This window comes from Suillus fuscotomentosus (assembly GCF_016647785.1).
Source record: "Suillus fuscotomentosus strain FC203 chromosome Unknown F5891scaffold_183, whole genome shotgun sequence".
NCBI classification, from domain to species: domain Eukaryota; kingdom Fungi; phylum Basidiomycota; class Agaricomycetes; order Boletales; family Suillaceae; genus Suillus; species Suillus fuscotomentosus.
In genome coordinates this window covers 19293-39836 of record NW_024539695.1, presented here as the reverse complement: position 1 = coordinate 39836, position 20544 = coordinate 19293, and the positions used below count along the sequence as shown (strand labels likewise).

Below are 20544 nucleotides of genomic sequence, written 5' to 3'. Positions count from 1 at the left end.
CGGCGCAGCAGGGAGTCACGGGCATTTCCAGCAAACCTCGCAGCAACAATTTGATGTAGACGATAGTTTCAATAGTGCAGTACCTGAGATTGACTCTCATCATGCTCAGTCGGGTACTACTAGTAAGTCTCCTGGCAGTAGTGGGTTCCCAACATTTACTAATCATTCTTTTAGCAGAAAAACCTTTGTACCATCTGCCAATGAGACGGATACCCAGGCCTTTCGAGAATATCTCTCTTTCTGATGAGGACGCCAATATCTCGGATCATATTGATGCTTCGCCTACTGGTCACGGTAGCGCTCGAAATATCGCCCCACCTCAATCTAGAATACGGAGAGTCCTATTGACATTACGAGACACACTTCAGACTTCGTTCAATTCTCTTGGACTCGGCCGATTGTACCCCCGCCGCCCATCCTTCGAGCCAGACAAATTCGTTCCATCCGAGCTACTCTCAACGACGTGTCCAATTATCATGGGGGAGACTGATTCGCCTGGTATTCTCCCACCTCCTTATCCTTTTCCTAACATGACGGTCTACCGGCTGATGTCTTGGATGAATTCCGGAAGCAATCAGAAATCCGAGACTGAAGTCGCTCGTCTCGTCAAGGAAGTAATGCTGGCGAAAGACTTCGACATAGCGCACCTAGAGGACTTCTCAGTAAAGAACAATTTGCGAAAATTGGACGACGACCCCAGCGGCAAGAATATCAAGTTTCCAGATGACTGGACTCAAGCCAATGTCACTATCGATATTCCTACAAAATTGGGTGATGGCGACACTAGATCTTTTCTCGTTCCAGGGTTCCATTTCCGCCCACTCGTTGAAGTGATCAGGTCGGCTTTCGCTGATATTCAAGCGAGCGCATTCCATCTCTCACCTTTTAAGCGTCTGTGGAAGGATCCGTTGGACGGTCATGAAGAGCGAATATTCGATGAGTTGTACACGTCTGACTCATGGCTAGATGCCCAGGATGAGCTGCAAAAGCTCCCAAAGGAGTCCGGATGTTCACTGGAACGGGTAATAGCTGGCCTCATGTTTTTTTCCGATGCCACACATCTGGCGAACTTCGGAACGGCGAAAGCCTGGCCACTTTATATGTACTTCGGAAACCTGACCAAATATGCACGTTCTGCACCAAATTCTGGTGCATGTCACCTTGTAGGGTTTTTACCGTCGGTAAGTTTTCCTTTTCTGCCTTCAAGCACCATTTGACATTGCACGCTAGCTGCCTGATAAGGTCAAAGATATTATAAGCAACTTGCCTCGAATATCGAAGAGTGGCATGGCCGCTCTTCACGCTCATTGTCGACGCGAGTTGTTCCACGCATGCTGGGATACCTTACTAGATCAAGACTTCATTCAAGCATACCGCCATGGTATCGTACTAAAATGTGCCGATGGAGTGTTACGCAGGGTATTTCCTCGTATATTCACGTATTCAGCTGACTATCCCGAAAAGTGCGTTACGTTTTTGAGGATTGGTGGATTACTGAATGAGTTTCAGGGTCTTAATTGCTACCATCAAAGACATGGGCTCATGTCCCTGCCCGCGCTGTCTCACGCCAAAAAGTCTGTTCGCCTCTCTAGGCTTCCTCAAGGACATGAAGAGTCGTCTCGATAATCTCCGAGTCTACGTCAAGGCTAATATCTTCACGGCACGAGAATATATTTATAAGTGGGGAAACACTGTAGACGGTACGAAAGTTGAAGAGGCGCTTGGAGAGGGCTCCTGGGTGCCTGTTATGGTGAGCGCGGATTTTATGCAGCTATGTCAGAGTACTGCTCAGATGAGTAACTGGCAGAACAAATTTGTCGAGAAGCTCGGAGCCCTGCACCTCGACCCATTCCGGATGCTCGTCGTGGATCTCATGCATGAGTGCGAGCTGGGTACTTGGAAGGCTCTATTTACTCACCTCGTCAGGATCCTATATGCACTGCCAGGCGGAGCTCAGCTAGTTGCAACCTTAGACTCCAGGTAGGCTTCTGTCCAATGTTTCTGCGTAACTTATCAGTAACAATTCTATGATACCACAGATTTCGTCAGATCCCAACCTTCGGTAGTGGGGTAATTCGAACCTTTGCAAATAACACATCTGACATGAAGAGGCTGGCCGCGCGGGACTTCGAAGACATTTTACAGGTTTTTTGCTCTTTAACTTTACCGTTCTCTATGTAGCGTACTAACGATCTCTGTAGTGTGCAATACCAGTATTCGAAGGGCTGTTTCCCGCCAGTCATGACATGATTGTGCAGACTCTTTTGTATAGATTCGCTCAATGGCATGCACTTGCCAAGTTAAGAAATCATTCGGAGTCGACCCTTGGTTTCTTCGAGGACACATTCAAAACTCTCTCTCGACAGTTACGGAAATTCCGTGACTTTACGTGCACCGCCTTTAACACTGTAGAATTACAAAAAGAGACGGCAGCTCGCCAACGAAGGTTGGCTCAACGTCCCGAATCCAGTAATGTGGCTTCTTCGGAATCCAGTGGGCCAAGAACGAAAAAGTTCAATTTAAATACCTATAAGTTTCACGCAATGGGTGACTACGTGCGCACTATCAAGCTCTTCGGCACTACCGACTCTTTTACTACTCAGATCGTACGTATTCTCTTCAAGGACAATACGAAACTTATGCTATTGGCCAGGGAGAACTGGCGCACAGAATCTTGAAGGCATTCTATCCGTTAACGAGCAAGCTGGACACTCCGGCACAGCTAGCAAAACACGAGCGTAGGCGTCGTATGCTACGGCGAGTTAGGGAAGCAGCAAATGACACCTTGTCAAGTGACCAAATTCCGGCCAACTCTCCTACTCCACTGTGTCCTCAAGACCATTATTTTATAGCAAGTAGTCGAAATAATCCAGTTTCGCTGTTCGCATTCCTTCAGAAACACGACAACGATCCAGCTACTAAGGTGAAAATGGCTTCGCACTTTTGGCCCAGTTTGCTTATGATGACGACTTTCAGGGCTTCATCCCGAAACTCAAGGACCATATCTTGTACAGGCTAAACAAGCTGGATGTCAGTGATTGCGATCACATGTTTACGGACGAGGAGCGCAACAAGGTCATCATACCTAACAATATGGTCTACTCGGTCCAGACGATGAAGGTACACTACACTACTTACGACATGAGGCGCGAATATGATACTATCAACCTCTGCACACACGCAGATGTGATGGTGCTTTCTGGAGAAACCGCCCCTACTCACCCATATTGGTATGCTCGCGTACTCGGTATCTATCACATAGATACTTGGCTTCAAGGGTCTTGTGGTCGCACCGAAGCACAGCGTGTCGACGTTCTCTATGTCCGATGGTTTGCATCATTGATACCGTCAGAATATCAGTCTGGCATGCAGCGCGCCCGCCTTCCCAAGGTAGCATTCGTGGAGGAGTCGGACCGCGACGCGTTCGGATTTCTTGATCCAGGTCAAGTGATTCGAGGGGCTCATTTAATCCCTTCATTCGCTTCGGGGCGCGGTGTGAGTGCGCTTCGCTATGGAAAATCTTTAGCACGTCCCAAGGAAGAACAAGATGACTGGGAAGAGTATTATGTCGGCATGTGAGTGTGATGTGCCTTTATGTTGCTGAATGATTCTTACCTGTTAGAGCTACTAGTTTTGTTGACCGCGATATGTTCCTGCGCTATACTGACTTGGGTGTAGGACATCCAGTATCTTTGCGGAGAGCTGTTAGAGAATGTTTTGGCTTCCGGTCAGTAGCACCTGTGGAAGCCATGGACATCGGCGAAGGTAGACTCGGAAATGATGGTCAGGACTACGAAGAAAATTCCGATGAAGAACGGATGGACTGTGAAAGTGATCTTTGCGAGGAGTCGGAAGACGAAGGTGATGGACTTGAGGAATCCGAGTCGGAATTGGAAGATACAGGAGAGCCTGACGACGACTCGTTTGATAATGATCTCTCTTTTTGATTGTATAGTTGACCAAAAAAATTGAAGTTTTGGCTTCGTCCTATCTATATTATTATACGAGAGTGCGAGGGCGCTCAGGTCAAAGAGAAAGATCTACTGTTCTTGATTGAATTGGTTTCACCCTACCTCGAGGACTTCGACAGGCAGAGCACCGTTTTTGCGTTACTGAGAGCTATTGTGGTCGGACGGTTGATTGTACCTGAGCTTTACGACGTCATGGCTGCGTCACGTATATGCTATCTTGGTCACGTCACAAGCGGCACAGACTCGCGAGTCCGCTCGATCCCTTCTTCTTCAGTTTCTCCTCGAATATCCTCAACGCTCTGGAAGACTGCAGACCACCCTCGGTTTCTTTGCCCGAAATCTTTCGTATGAACATGCGTCAGGACGTTCAAGTATTCTCGAACTCTTAGGTGTGCTTGTGAACAAGTTCGACTCTGCATTGCTGGCAAAACACGCGGAGATGATTCTCGTTGCCCTTGTACTCTGTCTTGCAGAGAAGCTTCCGCATCAGACCTTCAAAGCTTGATCAAGAGGTTGGGAGAGGACGAGAGAAAAGTACTTGTTGGTCATCTGCACGCGTGGGCCAGTCAACAAGGGCAAGCAAAACTTAGGGCGGTTACGGTGCAGGTATACAGGCTCATCATCGACGCTTTACAGCGAGAAGCTTCTCCGCATGCCGCTGCCCTGTTCGTCGATGTTCAAGAGATCTTGGACGACAGCATTCAGTCGCTGACCCTGTTGGATGGCGATGGCGATGGCGATGGAAAAGACATGGATGTTGACGTGGAATGGCAACCGCCGTACCAGGCAATGCTTGCTGTCTCGAAGCTCTTGCAGACCTTGCCTGAGCATACGCTTGATGCGATAAAAACCACCCAGGACAAACTCGTCCCATACCTCCTCTTTCCACACGCTTGGGTACGCTCAGCAGCTTGTCAGCTGTTGGGCGTGTTCTTCGCATTTTACGGCCCTACCCCCACTCTCGAGAATTCGCACCTTACCCTCCAGTCGATGAAAGATATTGCAGAGAAGCTATGCACACAGTTGAAGAGCTCCAATCTCGACGCACCTCTCGGTCTACAGATTGTGCAGAACCTTTTCTTCGTAGGAAAACTACTCTGCACTGTCCCCTCTTCTTCGCCCTTCGGGAGTAATACCAACCACACAGCCGAGACGGACTCGGATGGTGGTGAGAGCGATGACTCCGCTGAACAATCAAAACCTACGCAAATGAGCCGAGAAAAAAGCTCTCAGGATCCCCTACCTTGGCTCTTCTCCAAGTTGTCGTATCAAGCTCGCTCAGCCCACATCGCGCGGCGGAACCGCGGTAATGCCCCTGTGAGTTCGGTTAATGCCATCAAATCTAACTTCCTCTGACTTTCCTGTTTCAGAATCAAACAACCTGGTCGTTGGCTCCCTTGTCCATTCTGCGCTTCTTTGCTGCTATGGCGTCTCACATGGAGGCCACGCAACTTGAGCGGTTCTTGACGCACATACTTACATTTGTTTATCGGATAACGGAGGACGATACAATCCGCAATGCCGGAATGGGTATGCATATCGCTTTTCAAGTTGGTCATATATTCATAGCATTGCAGAGGAGCTGAAAGTTACGGCCACCGAACTTCTTGACTTGCCTCAAAACAAAGTTGGCACGACGGTTTTTGCCAATACGTACAACCGCATCAGGCAGGGAGCATCTAGCATCCAGCAAGAAAGACGAGTAGCGCGGGCCACGAAGGTGGGTTGGGTTTCATTCATCTTGCACCAGTACTCATCACTTCGAGCAGGCGACCACCAACCCAGAAGCTGCTGCCAAACGGAAATTGGCTCGAAATGTAGGCAAGAAGGAAAGCCGGAAGAGAAAGAATCGTGCCTTTGCGTAAGTGATACAAAGAGCTGTTTATTCACAGACTAAGTCGGAGGCCAATTTACAGCGACAGCAGAGGGAGGCTCAAAAAGAGGGAGAATAGTATCTTTTGAAAAGAACGCAGAATCGACATGGATGTTCGTCAAGGGAGCTCCTGATGTTTTATTCCCTTCCTGCACCAGTGTGCTACAAGGTGATGGGACGGTCGTCACGTTAACGAGCAGGGCGAGGCAGATGCTCGCCACACTTCAGGAGGATTGGTCAAGCCGAGGCCAACGAGTACTCGTGCTGTGAGTAAGCACTTTTGACTTGGTATCTGACATCTGATAGCGTTACCGAGGTAATAGATGTAGGAAATCCATAGAATAAATCAAGGCTGGACTTCCACCGAACGACGTGGAAGATCTGATATACCGAAAAGATTCAGGAAACGACCAAGAGACGCTTGTTCCGGCATCTGTCGCGCCTAGCTAACTTCGTTCCTTAGACTATCCTAAAAAGGCCCAACACGCAGTCAATTTATGGCTTAACAGTAAAGTTTTAAATTACTTCCGTGTAAGGCTAACTTCCACCTGCTTAATTGAGAATTCTAACCAACACGTATTCATTTTTCATTAGGTCATTAGTGCAGACGTCGTACGCATATAAGACAACCTCGTAGGAGGCTTTCACCCTCGTTCACTTTCACACTCGCTTGCTGCACTCCTCTTTCTGACCTTCGAACTCTAGTATGATGGAATCGGGGAACGATTCGGGCAGCGCTCCAAGTCAGGCTCAGGGAGTTTCCCTGTGTATCCCGACGTCTCCGCATGCCAGAGCGAAGCGAAGGATTGCGGCTCTTGAGGAGGAGGTCGAAATTATGAAACAGGACAGGGTAACAAAACAGAGGTATGCATCCTCTTGAATTCTCCAGGTGGTTTTGACTCCCCATTGCAGGAAGACGATCTACTATGTCTCGCAGGGACGAGCGATCCGCCGTATGGTCGCCCTTTATACTCCCATGGAGGACCTTATTGCCGAAAACGACCGGCGCTGTGAAGACGGCGACAGTGACGCTACTGTTGAGTAAGGATTCGATGATGTTTGTCACGGTGGTACTGATTTTATTTACAACAATGCACAGACAAGATCGCTACCAACGTGGCTATATCGAACTTTGCAAGACACTACCATGGATTCACCAGAAACTAACAAACGTTGACCATGAGGAGTCGGAAGAGATGCTCAGAAAGGCTTGCCCTCAACGTCTTTATTATTATAGCCCTGCTCATTTTTTATGTAGCTCAAACGAGGTGCGGACTCGGCTCGTGGCGATGACACAGGCACTCTCAAGGAGCTCATTGCATCGTGGGTGAACATCGAGCGTAATCCGACTCCGCTTCTCAGGACCGATGACAAGCACCACCGGGGCTTCGTGAATGATGAATGTGGTCGCCTGCTCTGTCCAGCGGAATGGCGCTGGGACGATCCAACGTAAGCAACAGTCCTCATCGCCCACACGTTGCTGATATTTGTCCAGCGTCAGGGCTGGGATTCGTGACCGCACAGCTGCTTACATCGTCTCCGAGAACTCATGGCCGATATTTATGTATGAAGGCTATGAGGCTTCCGTCAAGAATCTCGAGCGCGGCCTCATGAAGTCAAAGTTATTGGTCATGGTGCGTGACCTTATTTTTCCGACTGAATCACAGCTCAATGCATCATAGGGCTTCAAGGCCATTTTCACTTCTCCGTCCTCTGCCAATGAAGTAGATGGGGACGGGGATGGTGCCGATATTCTGGAGAACAACCGACGCGCCCGGAGACGATCAGACCAAGCAAGAGTCAAGACTTGCGTCGCCTCCATCATAGGCATGAGGAAGGTGAGTCCTCGCGCGATTGCCTACACTGCTTGTCAGGTACGTTTCAATTCTTGCGTCCGACTATAAATTTAACATTGATTTTGGCAGGTCCGATTTGCTCTTTCAAACATCACCTCCTGGCGCACCGTGGATGCGGACTTCGATTATCAATTGTTCTGGAACAACATCGTAGATTTTTTCGAAGATGCGCCAGGTCCAGCCGCGCGAGCTAGGGTAAATGCGCTTCTGGAATGGTGGACAAGGTAGATGCCTGACTGTCAGCAGCTCGCAGTGATCGCTAACGTCCTGTGTAGGAAAGTTTTTGGACGAAATCACCGACAGGACTTGACGCTGGATGTCATTTCCCAGATGTCCGTCAGTGCTCTCGCTGCCCAGAGACTGGAGATGGAGGAGGCCCCGTTCGACTCTGACTAGCTCTCGAACTTGTTACATTTCATTAATTACACACTATAGTAGTCTTAATGACAAGCCTATCAAATGTCTGAAAGCAATGCGTGCAATTTCATAACTCCTAGTCATTAGAGCGCGAATTGTGAAGATGCGAAATATTTGAACTCGAACAGCGTCATGCGATTGCGTCAATGCACGGGAACTCGACTCACGTTGTTACCTCTGTGAAATAGTAAGCAAATATCCTTCAAAATATCCTCGTTTAGAACTCTTCTGGTGGTGTACAACGTCATGCGATTGCGTCGATGCACGGGAACTCGACTCACGTTGTTACCTCTGTGAAATAGTAAGCAAATATCCTTCAAAATATCCTCGTCAAGAACTCTTCTGGTAGTGCACAACGTCATGCGATTGCGTCGATGCACGGGAACTCGACTCACATTGTTACCTCTGTGAAATAGTGAGCAAACATCCTTCAAAATATCCTCGTTAAGAACTCTTCTGGTAGTGCACAACGTCATGCGATTGCGTCGATGCACGGGAACTCAACTCACATTGTTACCTCTGTGAAATAGTAAGCAAATAACCTTCCAAATATCTTCGTTAAGAACTCTTCTGTAGTGCACAACGTCATGCGATTGCGTCAATGCATGGGAACTCGACTCATATTATTACCTCTGTGAAATAGTAAGCAAATAACTTCAAAATATCCTTGTTAAAAACTCTTCTGTAGTGCACAACGTCATGCGATTGTGTCGATGCACGATCCATGATGATGGCCTAGTCTATATCGCGGCAACAAAGCCACAGTGCCGAAATTTCGGGCTAAGGGGCTAAAAGAATTTAAATTCTGAAGATAGCAATGATTGTGTGAGATTACAAGTTAACACTACCATCACGTATACTTACAGCGGTTTGACATTTACTTGGGTGTGCTTACAGTGCTACACCAGGGTTTTGACGATAAATATTAAGCATTCCAAACAAATGTCGTCAAAAGTCACAGCGGGACAAAAGTTGATTTGTCGCTCACGTGTTGAACGCATCTGCTGCTCCGTAAAGGCAACGCTTTTTCGCACGGATCCCCAATTGATGTCTAGCAGACAATGATTCGAAATCTTAAACGTTGCTTTCACCTCGCTCACGTATTGAACGCATCTGCTGCTTCGTAAAGGCGACGCTTTTCCGCACGGATCCCCGATCGATGTCTAGCAGACAACGATTCGATATCTTGAACGTTGTTTTCACCAGGGCACTTGTGGTTCACCTGGCTCGAGCGTTATCTTCGCAGGTAAACGATGTATCGTTGTTGATCGGAGAACACTTTGTCTTTTTTTGCGCGTCCAATTTTTTCTTATAGTGTTCTCAGTCTAGCACAATATTATTTACATCAGCCAAGGCTGATCAGAATGCCTTTGATTGACGGTCCGATCAATAAACATGCAGTATGCATGACTCTGTTGTTATGGTCTTCTTGCAACACGTACTCGTACTTTTTACGCTCGAGCAAGTTGCATTCATGTCATAGTCATCCTAAGCTAGTAAAAATGTGTCGTGTGAAGACCAAATGATATCCATCTGTACCACGGGAAACTTCACCAAAGTGTCGTTCATTTTAGCACATCGAAACCTCCCTCCTTGACCCTCTCAGTCTCGGTCTATATTTAACTTCGTAAACCTGTGCGCATTCAATTTTTGGTCGATCCATCTAAGTGCAAAGGCTCGCGAAGCAAGTAGTACTACTGGGCTAGTGTACTTGCAAATTCGTGTTTCCTCGACAATGCCAAATATTCCCATGTGAAAGCAGTCAGCAGATTTACGAAGATTGTTGCGATGCTTTACATTATATTGCTTTAGATACCATTCTCATTTGTTCACTGATTCACTGATGTATCTGTATGGGATTATCATAACTCACACTAGTACTCAAGCATTGTTCTTATACGGTAGGCAACGATATAAAGCATGTCAATGCAAGGTAGTAGCAAATTGGACTGTACAAAGGAACAAGACAAAATTGGATATGAAATTAATTGCAAATACTACAGCGATCAGGGGCCTGGTTTCGCTACGTGAACTCTTATATTCTTGCACCGTGACCAAACCTTTTACAATCATTCACTTTCAGTATGCTCTCCTTATTATCATCTTATGGCCGCTTGTGCGCTTCTGTGATGTGTAACTACTTTGACGCCAGCACAGCACTTCGAGCCTCGTTTTTACCAACCAACCACCTCTCTCATTCAACGCCCTCAACATTTCGATGATCACCGCAGACGAAAACATGCAAGGCACGTCATCACGACGCTGTCCCGCACCTGTCGACACTGACACTCCAGGCCTCAGAAACGAGTAAGTGACAAGCTAGATTGGGCCGAGCGTATCACTTTGGATTTACAGCAATGAAATCACTGGAAAGCCCCCTCCAACGAGCGAGAAGCTTGCAGAGGCCAGCGTGAGAAGCCCTATTAAGAATGTGTAAGTTTCAAGCGATCAATCAATGCGAAATACTTGAGGTCTGATTATGCTGGACGACAGGTCAAACATTGATGAACAGATCCCCAACGAACGACAAGGGCTTCCTATAGCTGAAGAACGTAACAACAAAGACGTTGAATCGAAGTTTTGGGCGACGTACGACGAGGTTTCGACGGGGTACGATAATGACTTTTTAGAGCGCGCGAATGGCGATATGGGCATCATCTTGACTTTTGTGCGTGTGTTCATATCTATCAATACAAATCTAACAGGCGAACCAGGCTGGTTTATTCTCAGCTGTCAACTCCACTTTTATCATCGGAATGCAACCCAACCCGGCAGAAACTACCAACGTCCTCTTGTTTCACCTTATCCAAATGACAGCTAACGGCACAAACACTACAAATGACATCAGCGGTCTTTCCTCTTCCACGCCATATCCTTCTTCGACTATCTGGATGCAAACGCTTGCGTATGCTAGCCTCTCGTTCAGCGTCTTGGCTGCGTTTGGGGCTGTGTTGGGAAAGCAATGGCTCAACGCTTACAAAACAGCTCGCGGACGAGGGTCGCTCGAGGAACGCTGCATACAGAGGCAGAGGAAAATGAATGGGCTGGAGTATTTTCAGCTCCAGACCGTCTTGCAGGGGTTCCTCGTGCTCCTCCAGATCTCACTACTCTTATTCGGCTTATCGCTCAGCGCCAACATGTGGACCCAGCAAACCACGATATCCAGCGTCGTCATCTGCTCCACCGCATTCGGCATGCTGTTTTACGCAAGCGCTCTCCTCGTGACAATTTTGCGCCCGGACAGTCCTTTCCGGACACCAGGAGCTGAACTAATGGGAGCCATCTGCAGAAAATTCCTCCCGGACAGATTGACTTCCACTCCTGATAGTGCGTCCATTAAATCGTCCGCCATCCGGTGGATACTAGAGACGTCCACTCATCCAGAAGTCGTCGAAGCTGCGGCTGCAATGGTACCTCTCGTGCAATGGCCGCAGAATCTTGATATTTCCGCGATCTGTGCACGCTTAAAGGATAACTTTGTAGCATGCTATGAAATGGAAGAGGTATTGGTGAAGTGTGGCAAGGCCATAGCCCATCTTTACAGCCAGTCGCTGGAGATACCTCTAGGCTTTGGTTACAAACCCATATCTATCCGTAATTGTTGGGGAGGCAAGAGCCGTTTCATTCATGATGCGTTCATGGACAGCCGTAACGCCTGCAATCACCTCAAGAATACACAGAAAGCGGAAGCTCGACAGAAGCATAAGCACAAGGCTGATGCACGCACGTCTCTGAGAACACTGGTTGTCCACGGGGATTCCCATTTCTTTAGGCTTCCAAACGATGAAGGATTAATTTGGGATGGTGATTTCCGGTGGCGTTGCAGTGATGGGCTCATACTCAGCTGCGAAGAGTTTGACTGGCTCGTCGACTACTTAGTGGAAGAAGCAAATATCGCAGCAGATGACGAAACTGTAGGCGATGCTCTGCTTGCGCTGAGTGCCATGCCCAATCTAAGAAGCTCTACCAAGCGTCATTCCTACATCACGGCGCTCATCCATTGCATGGACCCCTCCAGATCTCCCCGTGTTCGACATGCTGCACTACGAGCCATTGCAGATGCTCGAGACGAATTGGCATCTATGACAAATGAGTCAATACCACAGGGTGTGGATGCAACACTCTTGGACAAGCTCTCGTGTGCTATTTTGACTGTCGCATGTCCAAATCACTCGCAGGACCAGACACTCCCATGCAGTGGACCCCACGCCTCTTTTAACTGGGGTCGAGATGCTTGCTACTTTCGTCTCATCTTTGCTCTTACACAGAGTGATGAGTGGCGCGAACGTCTGACCCGTGATGGTCATTTCGAGCATTGCATTGTTCTAGCCGAGCACTCCCAGACTTGGCTTTCCGGATGTTACCTTGCTGGAATTTTTACATATATCAATTCCTCAGACAAGGTTCTTCCTCCCGGCCCTACCCAGAAGAGGTGGCAGGCATTCATCAGGAAAGGATGGGAAGAAGCATGGTTCAGAATTTACGCAGATGTCGACATCAGCGCACTACCAGTCCTCGTGGTGGCGACGAGGCATATTTTACGAAGCTGGGATTCTAGCGTTCCTAATGAAGAGTTAACAGAATTCACTATAGGTATGTATTGGGCTTTGGAATCAATGCAAAGGAGGAAAGATTTGCTTGTGCTTTGGGATCTAGATCAGGTTCTGTTTGATGCTGCCATATCCTCTGTGCAGGGCTTGTATTACGATTTGCGTCGTATGATCGATAACCCAAACGCTTTGCAGACGGACAATGGGTCTTTGGAGTCTTGAAGGCAAACCGCTATGTAGCAGTATCATATATCCTACAATGTCAACTTGAAAGTTTACGCTTGGATTGGTATATTTACGGTCGAGCCATTAACGTTTAACTTGCCAGTATTGCACCTACTATTCGATTCCGTACGATAACTATTTTCCCTTTATGACTCGCCTCCCTACCTTGCATAGGCAGAATGTATCGAACACATCTAGTCTTTCAATCACATCATCTTGGACTATTGTTCAATTCCTTTTCCTCCGCGAGTTTCAAATGAGCAACAACTCACAAGTATCATATGCACATCAACTTTGTTTTCGATCGTGCACGCGGCTAGTCGTATATTGGAAGTTGCAGCTACTGAAACTCCCTCCATGATATTCAATTACTGATCGATCTATATGGGTCCGTCCCCCACCAGAGTCAATTTTTGTAATATAACAATATTTATTCCATGGAGTTTGTGCATTCAGATGACTGCGATGAACGAAGGGAGAGTCATTGATCCAAGGCAAATTATGAGTTCAAAGGACTCACAGAATCTGACATCACATCACCCATCACGAAAATGGTGGGCACGACTCGGTGTGAATTGGACGGACAATATTTCGACGCGCTGTTTGCATCAGGCGTGACAAAGCTGCATCTCAGGCTTGCATAATCCCGTGCTAATCGATCGATCACTGAAGGCCATGACAACTGAATCGGACTGATAACAGGGCAATTAAATATTCAAGCATCACGATGATCTACCGGAAATAAACTCGACAGGAATGCAGAGCTGTAATACACCACGCGAATATACACCCCAAAAAATGCATGACGATCACATACCTTCCGCCCTGCGCCGTATCTAAAACATATCTCCGGCGGGCATCTTCTCTGAGTCGATTGAGTTCTGATGTCTGTGGAAGTCAGTTACGAGAGAGATTCATCACTCACACAAATAGTCTATACTTACCTCTAGAATAGTTGATTCGTCACCGTCTCACATCAAGCTTTTCAATGGCCAGTCCAGTGCCTAGTGCCAGCTTTCGTACAGGATGAGCAAATGAATACTCTCGTCGCTCCGTTTCCGGCATCTTCATCCGATTGCACATGTTGGGTGAGCGAGAACATGGAAGCAGGGTTTTCAAAGGTGTAAAATGACACTTTGGGGGATATAACCGTGCCCAGCTAATTAAACTGAACTCTGCTATGCACTGACGGGAAAGTGAGAGAGATTTCGAAGAAGATGAGAGAGGCAGCAGTCGCGATATAGAGGCCGGAAAGAGAAGGAGGAGATAATGCTAGAGACAAAATGATGGTCACGTGATTCAGTGCGAAGTGCTGTCAGTGTTTGGCGTTTGTTTGTCCCTACTAATTTGCGCGCTCCCAATACCTTGCAAAGTTGTGTCCTTGACGCCCAGTGAAAATCGACAAGAATGAGGTAGATATACGTAGATAGATATCTAAAAAAATAAAGGCCCATGAAATCTATCGATGTATTTAGACAAATGAGACTTTTCGAGATGGAAAAAGAAAGACATCGAGAAAAAATTTAGACGTTTAGATACGATTCTCGATCTGTTTAAACCTACCAATACACATTTACATACGAAATATCACTCGATTTGATCCAAAAACAAATCTAACGAGAGCAAATGACATTATCTATAGGTATCGCTATCATTAGGTGAGTAGGGTATCGCTGCTCGCTGCGCCTCGTCCGCTATCCCGCCCGCCATCCCGCCATCCCGCCATCCCGCCATATGCCCTCTAGTCATCGTGGTTGTCGTCCACTTGAACCAGTCCTGAGGAAGCCACCTATAGGACACTTGGTCAGTACATGTGATAGAATGCAGGCAACAGAACTCACCTGAACAGATACTTTGCGCTTGTATAACTAGAACAATTGTAGACAGAATTAAATAGATGTTAATATAAGAAAAAAATGACGCATCTCTTTGTCGGCAGTAGACAACCCATTCCAGTAAGTCGCAAAGACGCTCGCTGGTTCCTTTTGATTGCCGTTTGATTGCCACTCGAGGGCGCAAAGATTCCTAGAATGATAGAGTTAATCTAGCTATGAAAATAATATATAGAACGCACCGCGCCGTGATCTTGGGGCTCACACGCATCGGCTTGGTACTTGGCTGTCGCTTCTTGATGGCATCAGGCTTTGAGTTGATCGTGGGTTTCGTTTGTTCGGCGTGGGTCACTCCAACGAGTTCCATTTTTACAGCAAGGGAAGCTGAATCGGAACTCGATGAGATCTCTGGCCTGGAGATTGGCGTGATGTTGGTGGAGGGCGGCACTACAGCAGGGTTGGATCCTGAACTTGAGGAAACAATAGAAGGTGAAGGGGGTTTCTGTGAAACGGGTGTGGGTCGAGGTTTGAGGACAAGATTAGAGCTAAATGAATTGATCGCATCAGTGTAGCGCATCAATAGAATTGATGACTTACAGAGGGTTTTTGACCTGTAAGATCAGACACGTGAAATTAGTGCCAGGTACAACATGTACTACAATGAGAGACTCACCTCGACAGCAACAACTTCCTTCTCTTTGCCTTTGTCCATTCGTGGTGGAGGGGTTGGCTCACGGTTGGGTGTAGTGCCATCGTGTGATGGCGAAGGGGGTGACACTAACTGTACACCAACTATGTCAGTAGTATAAAACAATAATATTAAAACTTACTTCTTCGGTTGATATTGAAGGGGGTGATGCTAGCTATAGACCGATCATGTCAGTAGCGACAAGCAAAGAAGATGAAAACTTACTATATCCTCTGATGACGAATCTACGTGTGGGCGCTTTGCGGTGTGGTTCTCGTCAGAGTCAGACAATCTTCTTTTTTTAATGATCGGGATCGTTTCGGAGGCAGTCTCTTCCTCTAGGCCCATGTCTTCAGACTCGGCCTTCACACGCTTGCCACCCTTTTTCTTGATGTGGTAGTTGTACCATTGGGAATAGTTATCGATCATGAGCCTCGTGGTTTTCCAGTTGTCGGCGCACAAACGAAGCTCCAGGTATTCCTTCCGCAACATGTGAACCAGCCACTTGATGACGTCGAGTGAAGCTTGCCCGATCGATTCTGGTGCAAGTCCTTGGGTATGTAGCTGCCGGAAGCATGACAACATTGTTGTCCGAATTACCTTTGCGCGCTGAGCTGACACAGGTATGCCATTCTCGTCCTGGAGGTAAGTACAAGATACATTGATACCTTGCGCCATACGCTTGGAACCACGTGCTGATTTCTTCGAAGAAGATCCAGGTACAGCGGACGAGCTCGTTGGGAAGTGTTCCTGCCAATCCTTTTTCGTCCAGGAGTTCACCGATCGATAGTCTGCCGGATCAAGTTCGCGATCGCACTCCTCTTCAATCATTCTGTCCAGTAGGCAAGATGGCTTGCGTTCGTCTGTGGTATTTGATGTGTCGGAAGGGGGTGAGGCTGATGAGCTCGATGCGACAGAGCTTGCAGAGCTTCGTATATTCACAATAATGTTCCTGTACACGCATATATGCGCATTTGAGTGAATATATGCGCATGAAAATGATATGGCACTTACTGTAATGCTTGGCAGGTTGAGAGTAATGATGTTTTCTCACTCGTAACCCTAAGTAAATCTGCTCGGAGACTCGCTACTGTATGTTGTAGTTCCATAAGTTGGCATTTGAGTTCGACAACTAGATTGTCACTATCAGCAGGCACGGCGGGGTCTTGATCATCGAGCAGAGATCGCAGGCTGGAACTTTGTGATAGAAGAGACTGATATCAAGTAAGTGTTTCATGTCTCCGATCATGATCAGACAAGAACTCACATTATGATTTGGATCGGGGGCGTCGCCATGTATGAAATAGTATTGATGGGAACCGCTCGGATCACAAGACGGGGGAAATGATAGTGGGGGAAGATGAGTTTTGATCAACTCTGCATATCCGGCGGGGGTTATCGCTGTCATGTCCGAAATGTCGTTGATGGACATGATGGTATAGGTATGTGTTTGGTTGAATTCGAGTCAAGAAAGGCAACTCACCGAGTCCATAGTATATCGTCCAAACACATTATGCCATTGCCATCAGCCGTCCAGGACTTTCTGGATCTATCATTGGATCCAGATCTTGATGACCTTGATAACGGTTACCAGGCTGATACCAGGTGAGTATCAAGTTCTCTGCTTCGGATCTTCTTTGCTTCGGGATCTGGATCTGACCGAACGATTATATTAAGTCTTGATTCCAATGACACCCGCTCGAGCACACCTGTTATGACTTTGTCAGACGACTTGGTTGCCAATCCTGCATGCTGGCCTTCTTCTCATGCTCTCAGGATTCGGGCATGTCTGGTATCATTTATGGACTTACCACCAGTGACACAGTGAGTTTTAAGTTTTTTAATGTAAGTTTGTGCATTTGACTTCATTAATTTCAGTGTAGCTACATCCACCACGGAGTCTGTCATGGAGTCAGAAAGCGAGCCAGAAGTGCCATCTGTTTTGGCGAAAACAACACCAATCCCTCCCCCACCAAAATACGAGCCAAGCAGTGTCACTGAGCCTGAGAGTGACATCGAAGAATTACCCCAGCCCTCGATCAAGAATCTTCCTAAAAACGAGCCAAGCAGTGTCACCGAGCCGGAGAGTGATGTCGAAGACTTACCCCAGCCCTTACCCCAGCCCTCGATCAAGAGTCTTCCCAAAAACGATCCCAGCAGTGTCACCGAGCCGGAGAGTGATGTCGAAGACTTACCGATCAAGACCCCGATCAAGAAGAAAAGCTTCTTCGACACTCCAAGTCCCCCTGGTCCAGATTCCTGTTATTGGAAGTATGTTTCACGAGAAGAAGACGCCAAATGGTATGATCGTGCGCATGCCGACAACAGCTTTCTTACAGTGCGTCAAATCAAACAAGACTTAAAGGACCTTCATTAGAATAGAGTAATGAATTGTATTTTCATATACTAGAATGCATTGTACAGATGAGCGACTCAAAAATGCGTGAAAGTTATACAAACGATGTTCAAAATGATGCGATCAATGCGATCAATGCGATCAATGATGCGATCAGCTTCCCTTGTCAGCTTCTAGTCTTGGGATGTAGTCAGTTAATGCTGTCAAATACTAGTAGAATACTCACCTTAATCCTCGTCAGGTATGTCCTCCTCATTGATACCACTCATCGTGATGATATCCAAACCCGGTCGCTCTATAAGATAGAAAAGTATACCGTTGATACCCGGAAACTGATGTGGGACCATAGCCACAACGGATTGAATGGCACAAACTTCGATCAGTCGCAATGAATTGTCCCCGCGGTGGTGACATGCGAATACGGTGTGAAAGGAACAATGAAGAAGATCTTGATGTGGATCGCTGTATACCGAGACCATGGCGAAGGTCCTGCGACGATCATGTATAGTCATGTTGAAGTAGTAATGTACTTCGCCGATTGCTGTCTGTCCGTCGAGGTGTAACTGTAAAAAATAAGTTTGCTGAACTATGTAGATGCAATAAACATACCTTAACATTGCGTGCCATCCTTGGCTGTTTTGTCATGGTGTTTTCCTTCCAAGCCGACCTTGCAACCTGGCCATTGGGAAGGCGAAGACGTGCCCACTTGGTAATTGGAGGTGCAGAAGGAATCTCGATGCCACTGTCATTGGCCAGGAATCTAACTATAGCTTGAGCTTCGCAAGGCCGGACCATGTGTGCAGTTCTTTCTCGTCGACGGAGTAAAATATAGCCTTCGCCGAGATCGAAGGATCCTTTAGGAAGTGCGTTTGTTGATGGTTCGATCGTGGGAATGATGGCCTTGAGGGCATTGATCTGGCAGCGTCGGATGGCACGTTGAGAAAGGTTGGCGTAGGCAGACGAGTTATGCAGGCGGATTTCTTGGCCGAGATTACCGATTGTCCTCTCCATAGTCCATTGAGAAGAACAGATGGGAGGGCCTTTGTTGACTGTCTCAGGGCCGATATGAGTGAGGGAATGAATCCATGGGCGAATGAAATGAAGCCGATCGTTGCGGCGCTGGTAATAGATTTCTTCGAATTCGTCGGCAAAGTCCAGAAGGTGCTGATGGCCATCAAGAAGTTCGGAACGGGAAATATGATATTGTTGCATGAGGCGCAAACCTCGAGCAAGGTGACAAAAATTGGACCAGTAGGGTTCTGGAAGGATTCCATAGAGTGTCGCTGGCCCCATTCCATAGAGATACAGAAGCCACTCCCAGGCCTTGTAACTGCTATGAATTTTTTCAGCGGGATTTCGAGGGGGGCGATCAAATGATCCGGGCAAGTATGGTGTCGCATCAGCAATACTCGATCCATGCTTCCTCCAAGTTTCCTTAATGAGTACAGCCCAGCGCCATGTGGCTTTATCATCCGTTGGGTCGGCTCTAAATGTCCCTCTCCAGAGTGGTATCAGTAGATCTCCAGCGTTGATGGCAGCTACATGCATAATGTCTGAACCGAATGAGTGCGGCACTGGGAGAATGCGATCAGAATGAAATCCGCAGAAGATGCTAGGCTTTGTGATGCCTGTTTCCAGGCGCGCGAATTCATATTCTGCAGCGTTTCTGCAGGAGACAATGCGACGGAGATTTGCCTCGTAATCGAATGATCCGGCGGGGGGTAATTGATGGATGAGAATATCGGGGTGATCGTGGTTACCGATCGGCTGGCGAAGTACAGGATAGTAAGTGGGGGCACCTAGTTTATGTCGACCAGGAAGCCCACAGTAGAGCCTGCAGCTCATTTTGCCGTGATGTCCGACGAGACCGGTGAGAAATGCCATTCCAGGCCCATCTGCAGTTGCGACAAAAAGGAAAGGATTGGAGGTGAATAATCTGTGAAGTGCGCCATCCCAGATTGGAAGACCCTCGGCCTGGATCGCGCATAAGTGATGGAGTCCGGGGAATATGAACGAGTCAAGGTTTTTAGGTTTTTTGGGGCCAGGAATTATGCCGCCAGGGAGGACGTACTTCTTTTTATAGCGTTTATCCGGGGAGTGATCAAACAGGACCCAGATATAGATCCAGCAGTCCGACTGCTTGGATTCATACAGCTGGGCCTCATCGATCGAGAACATGAGTACGGGATCACCTTCTTTAATTTTCCCCAATTGGCAGGCGTCTAGATACTGCTTCCCATGAAGGACATCTTCATAGACGTCGGGAATCCCATCTGTCATGCCTAACGCCTCCAAAATTTCCTGTGTGCGCTGCTCACGCCAGCACATCTTTTCGGCGTGATCAGGATGCCGCCATAGAGCCTGTAATTGGGGACCAATAGGATATGTGTCGAATTTCTGTCGAGCAACCTTCTTTTGCGGGGTGCTTCTCTTCTGATCCCAACGATCTTCCCTGCACCTTGGGCATTGATCAAGATCAACGAAGGGGCCTGTAAAGGCCAAGCACGTGTTGATACACATATCGTGCACAAGGGGTACAACCCCACTGAGTTCAGTGCAGAGCTGCTTGACACGGTAGTGGCTGTACACGTCGTCATCGGGGTGTCGTTCGGAAATGGCTGCGCGAATGAGGTCGTACGCCTTGATCGTCGTGTCAGCAAAAAAAAGCTTAAGGGACATTAAGAGATCGGGATCTGTGACGTCGGGGAGTGCACGTGGTGGGTTTCGAAGTCGATCGAGCGCATCAGGAGGTAGACGGGCAAAAGGGTCGTCCAGA

General features: G+C 47.6%; 6 protein-coding genes across 6 annotated transcripts; 3 read left to right on the top strand and 3 right to left on the bottom strand.

The window, feature by feature from the left end:
- Positions 1-200: 200 nt before the first annotated feature.
- On the top strand, positions 201-8096 carry F5891DRAFT_1199319 (uncharacterized protein; the record flags this gene model as incomplete). Its single annotated transcript, XM_041368739.1, has 22 exons — positions 201-1181; positions 1231-1463; positions 1510-1750; positions 1808-1881; positions 1927-1980; positions 2040-2145; positions 2202-2606; positions 2654-2923; positions 2977-3575; positions 3623-3922; positions 4445-5288; positions 5342-5501; positions 5549-5691; positions 5741-5832; positions 6550-6708; positions 6757-6885; positions 6944-7016; positions 7103-7293; positions 7340-7478; positions 7527-7718; positions 7770-7924; positions 7976-8096. 22 exons carry the CDS (start codon positions 201-203, stop codon positions 8094-8096), a joined length of 5661 nt encoding a protein of 1886 aa, XP_041217109.1.
- A 2500-nt stretch (positions 8097-10596) lies between these two features.
- On the top strand, positions 10597-11083 carry F5891DRAFT_966308 (uncharacterized protein; the record flags this gene model as incomplete). The annotated part of the gene is made up of 2 exons (XM_041376221.1): positions 10597-10785; positions 10832-11083. Coding segments are annotated over 2 exons (441 nt in total), but the record flags the coding sequence as incomplete, so codon positions are not given.
- Positions 11084-13462: 2379 nt separating this feature from the next.
- Positions 13463-13780, bottom strand: F5891DRAFT_1118826 (uncharacterized protein; the record flags this gene model as incomplete). The annotated part of the gene is made up of 1 exon (XM_041363832.1): positions 13463-13780. A coding segment is annotated over one exon (173 nt), but the record flags the coding sequence as incomplete, so codon positions are not given.
- Positions 13781-13877: 97 nt separating this feature from the next.
- F5891DRAFT_966297 (uncharacterized protein) lies at positions 13878-14036 on the bottom strand (the record flags this gene model as incomplete). The annotated part of the gene is made up of 1 exon (XM_041376219.1): positions 13878-14036. A coding segment is annotated over one exon (159 nt), but the record flags the coding sequence as incomplete, so codon positions are not given.
- A 488-nt stretch (positions 14037-14524) lies between these two features.
- Positions 14525-16844, bottom strand: F5891DRAFT_987868 (uncharacterized protein; the record flags this gene model as incomplete). The annotated part of the gene is made up of 11 exons (XM_041377957.1): positions 14525-14681; positions 14734-14760; positions 14840-14917; positions 14967-15269; positions 15322-15335; positions 15398-15505; positions 15555-15587; positions 15638-15976; positions 16013-16364; positions 16427-16626; positions 16680-16844. 11 exons carry the CDS (start codon positions 16842-16844, stop codon positions 14525-14527), a joined length of 1776 nt encoding a protein of 591 aa, XP_041217105.1.
- An 81-nt stretch (positions 16845-16925) lies between these two features.
- F5891DRAFT_1199316 (uncharacterized protein) lies at positions 16926-17789 on the top strand (the record flags this gene model as incomplete). The annotated part of the gene is made up of 3 exons (XM_041368738.1): positions 16926-17017; positions 17090-17236; positions 17291-17789. 3 exons carry the CDS (start codon positions 16926-16928, stop codon positions 17787-17789), a joined length of 738 nt encoding a protein of 245 aa, XP_041217104.1.
- Between the last annotated feature and the right edge of the window lie 2755 nt (positions 17790-20544).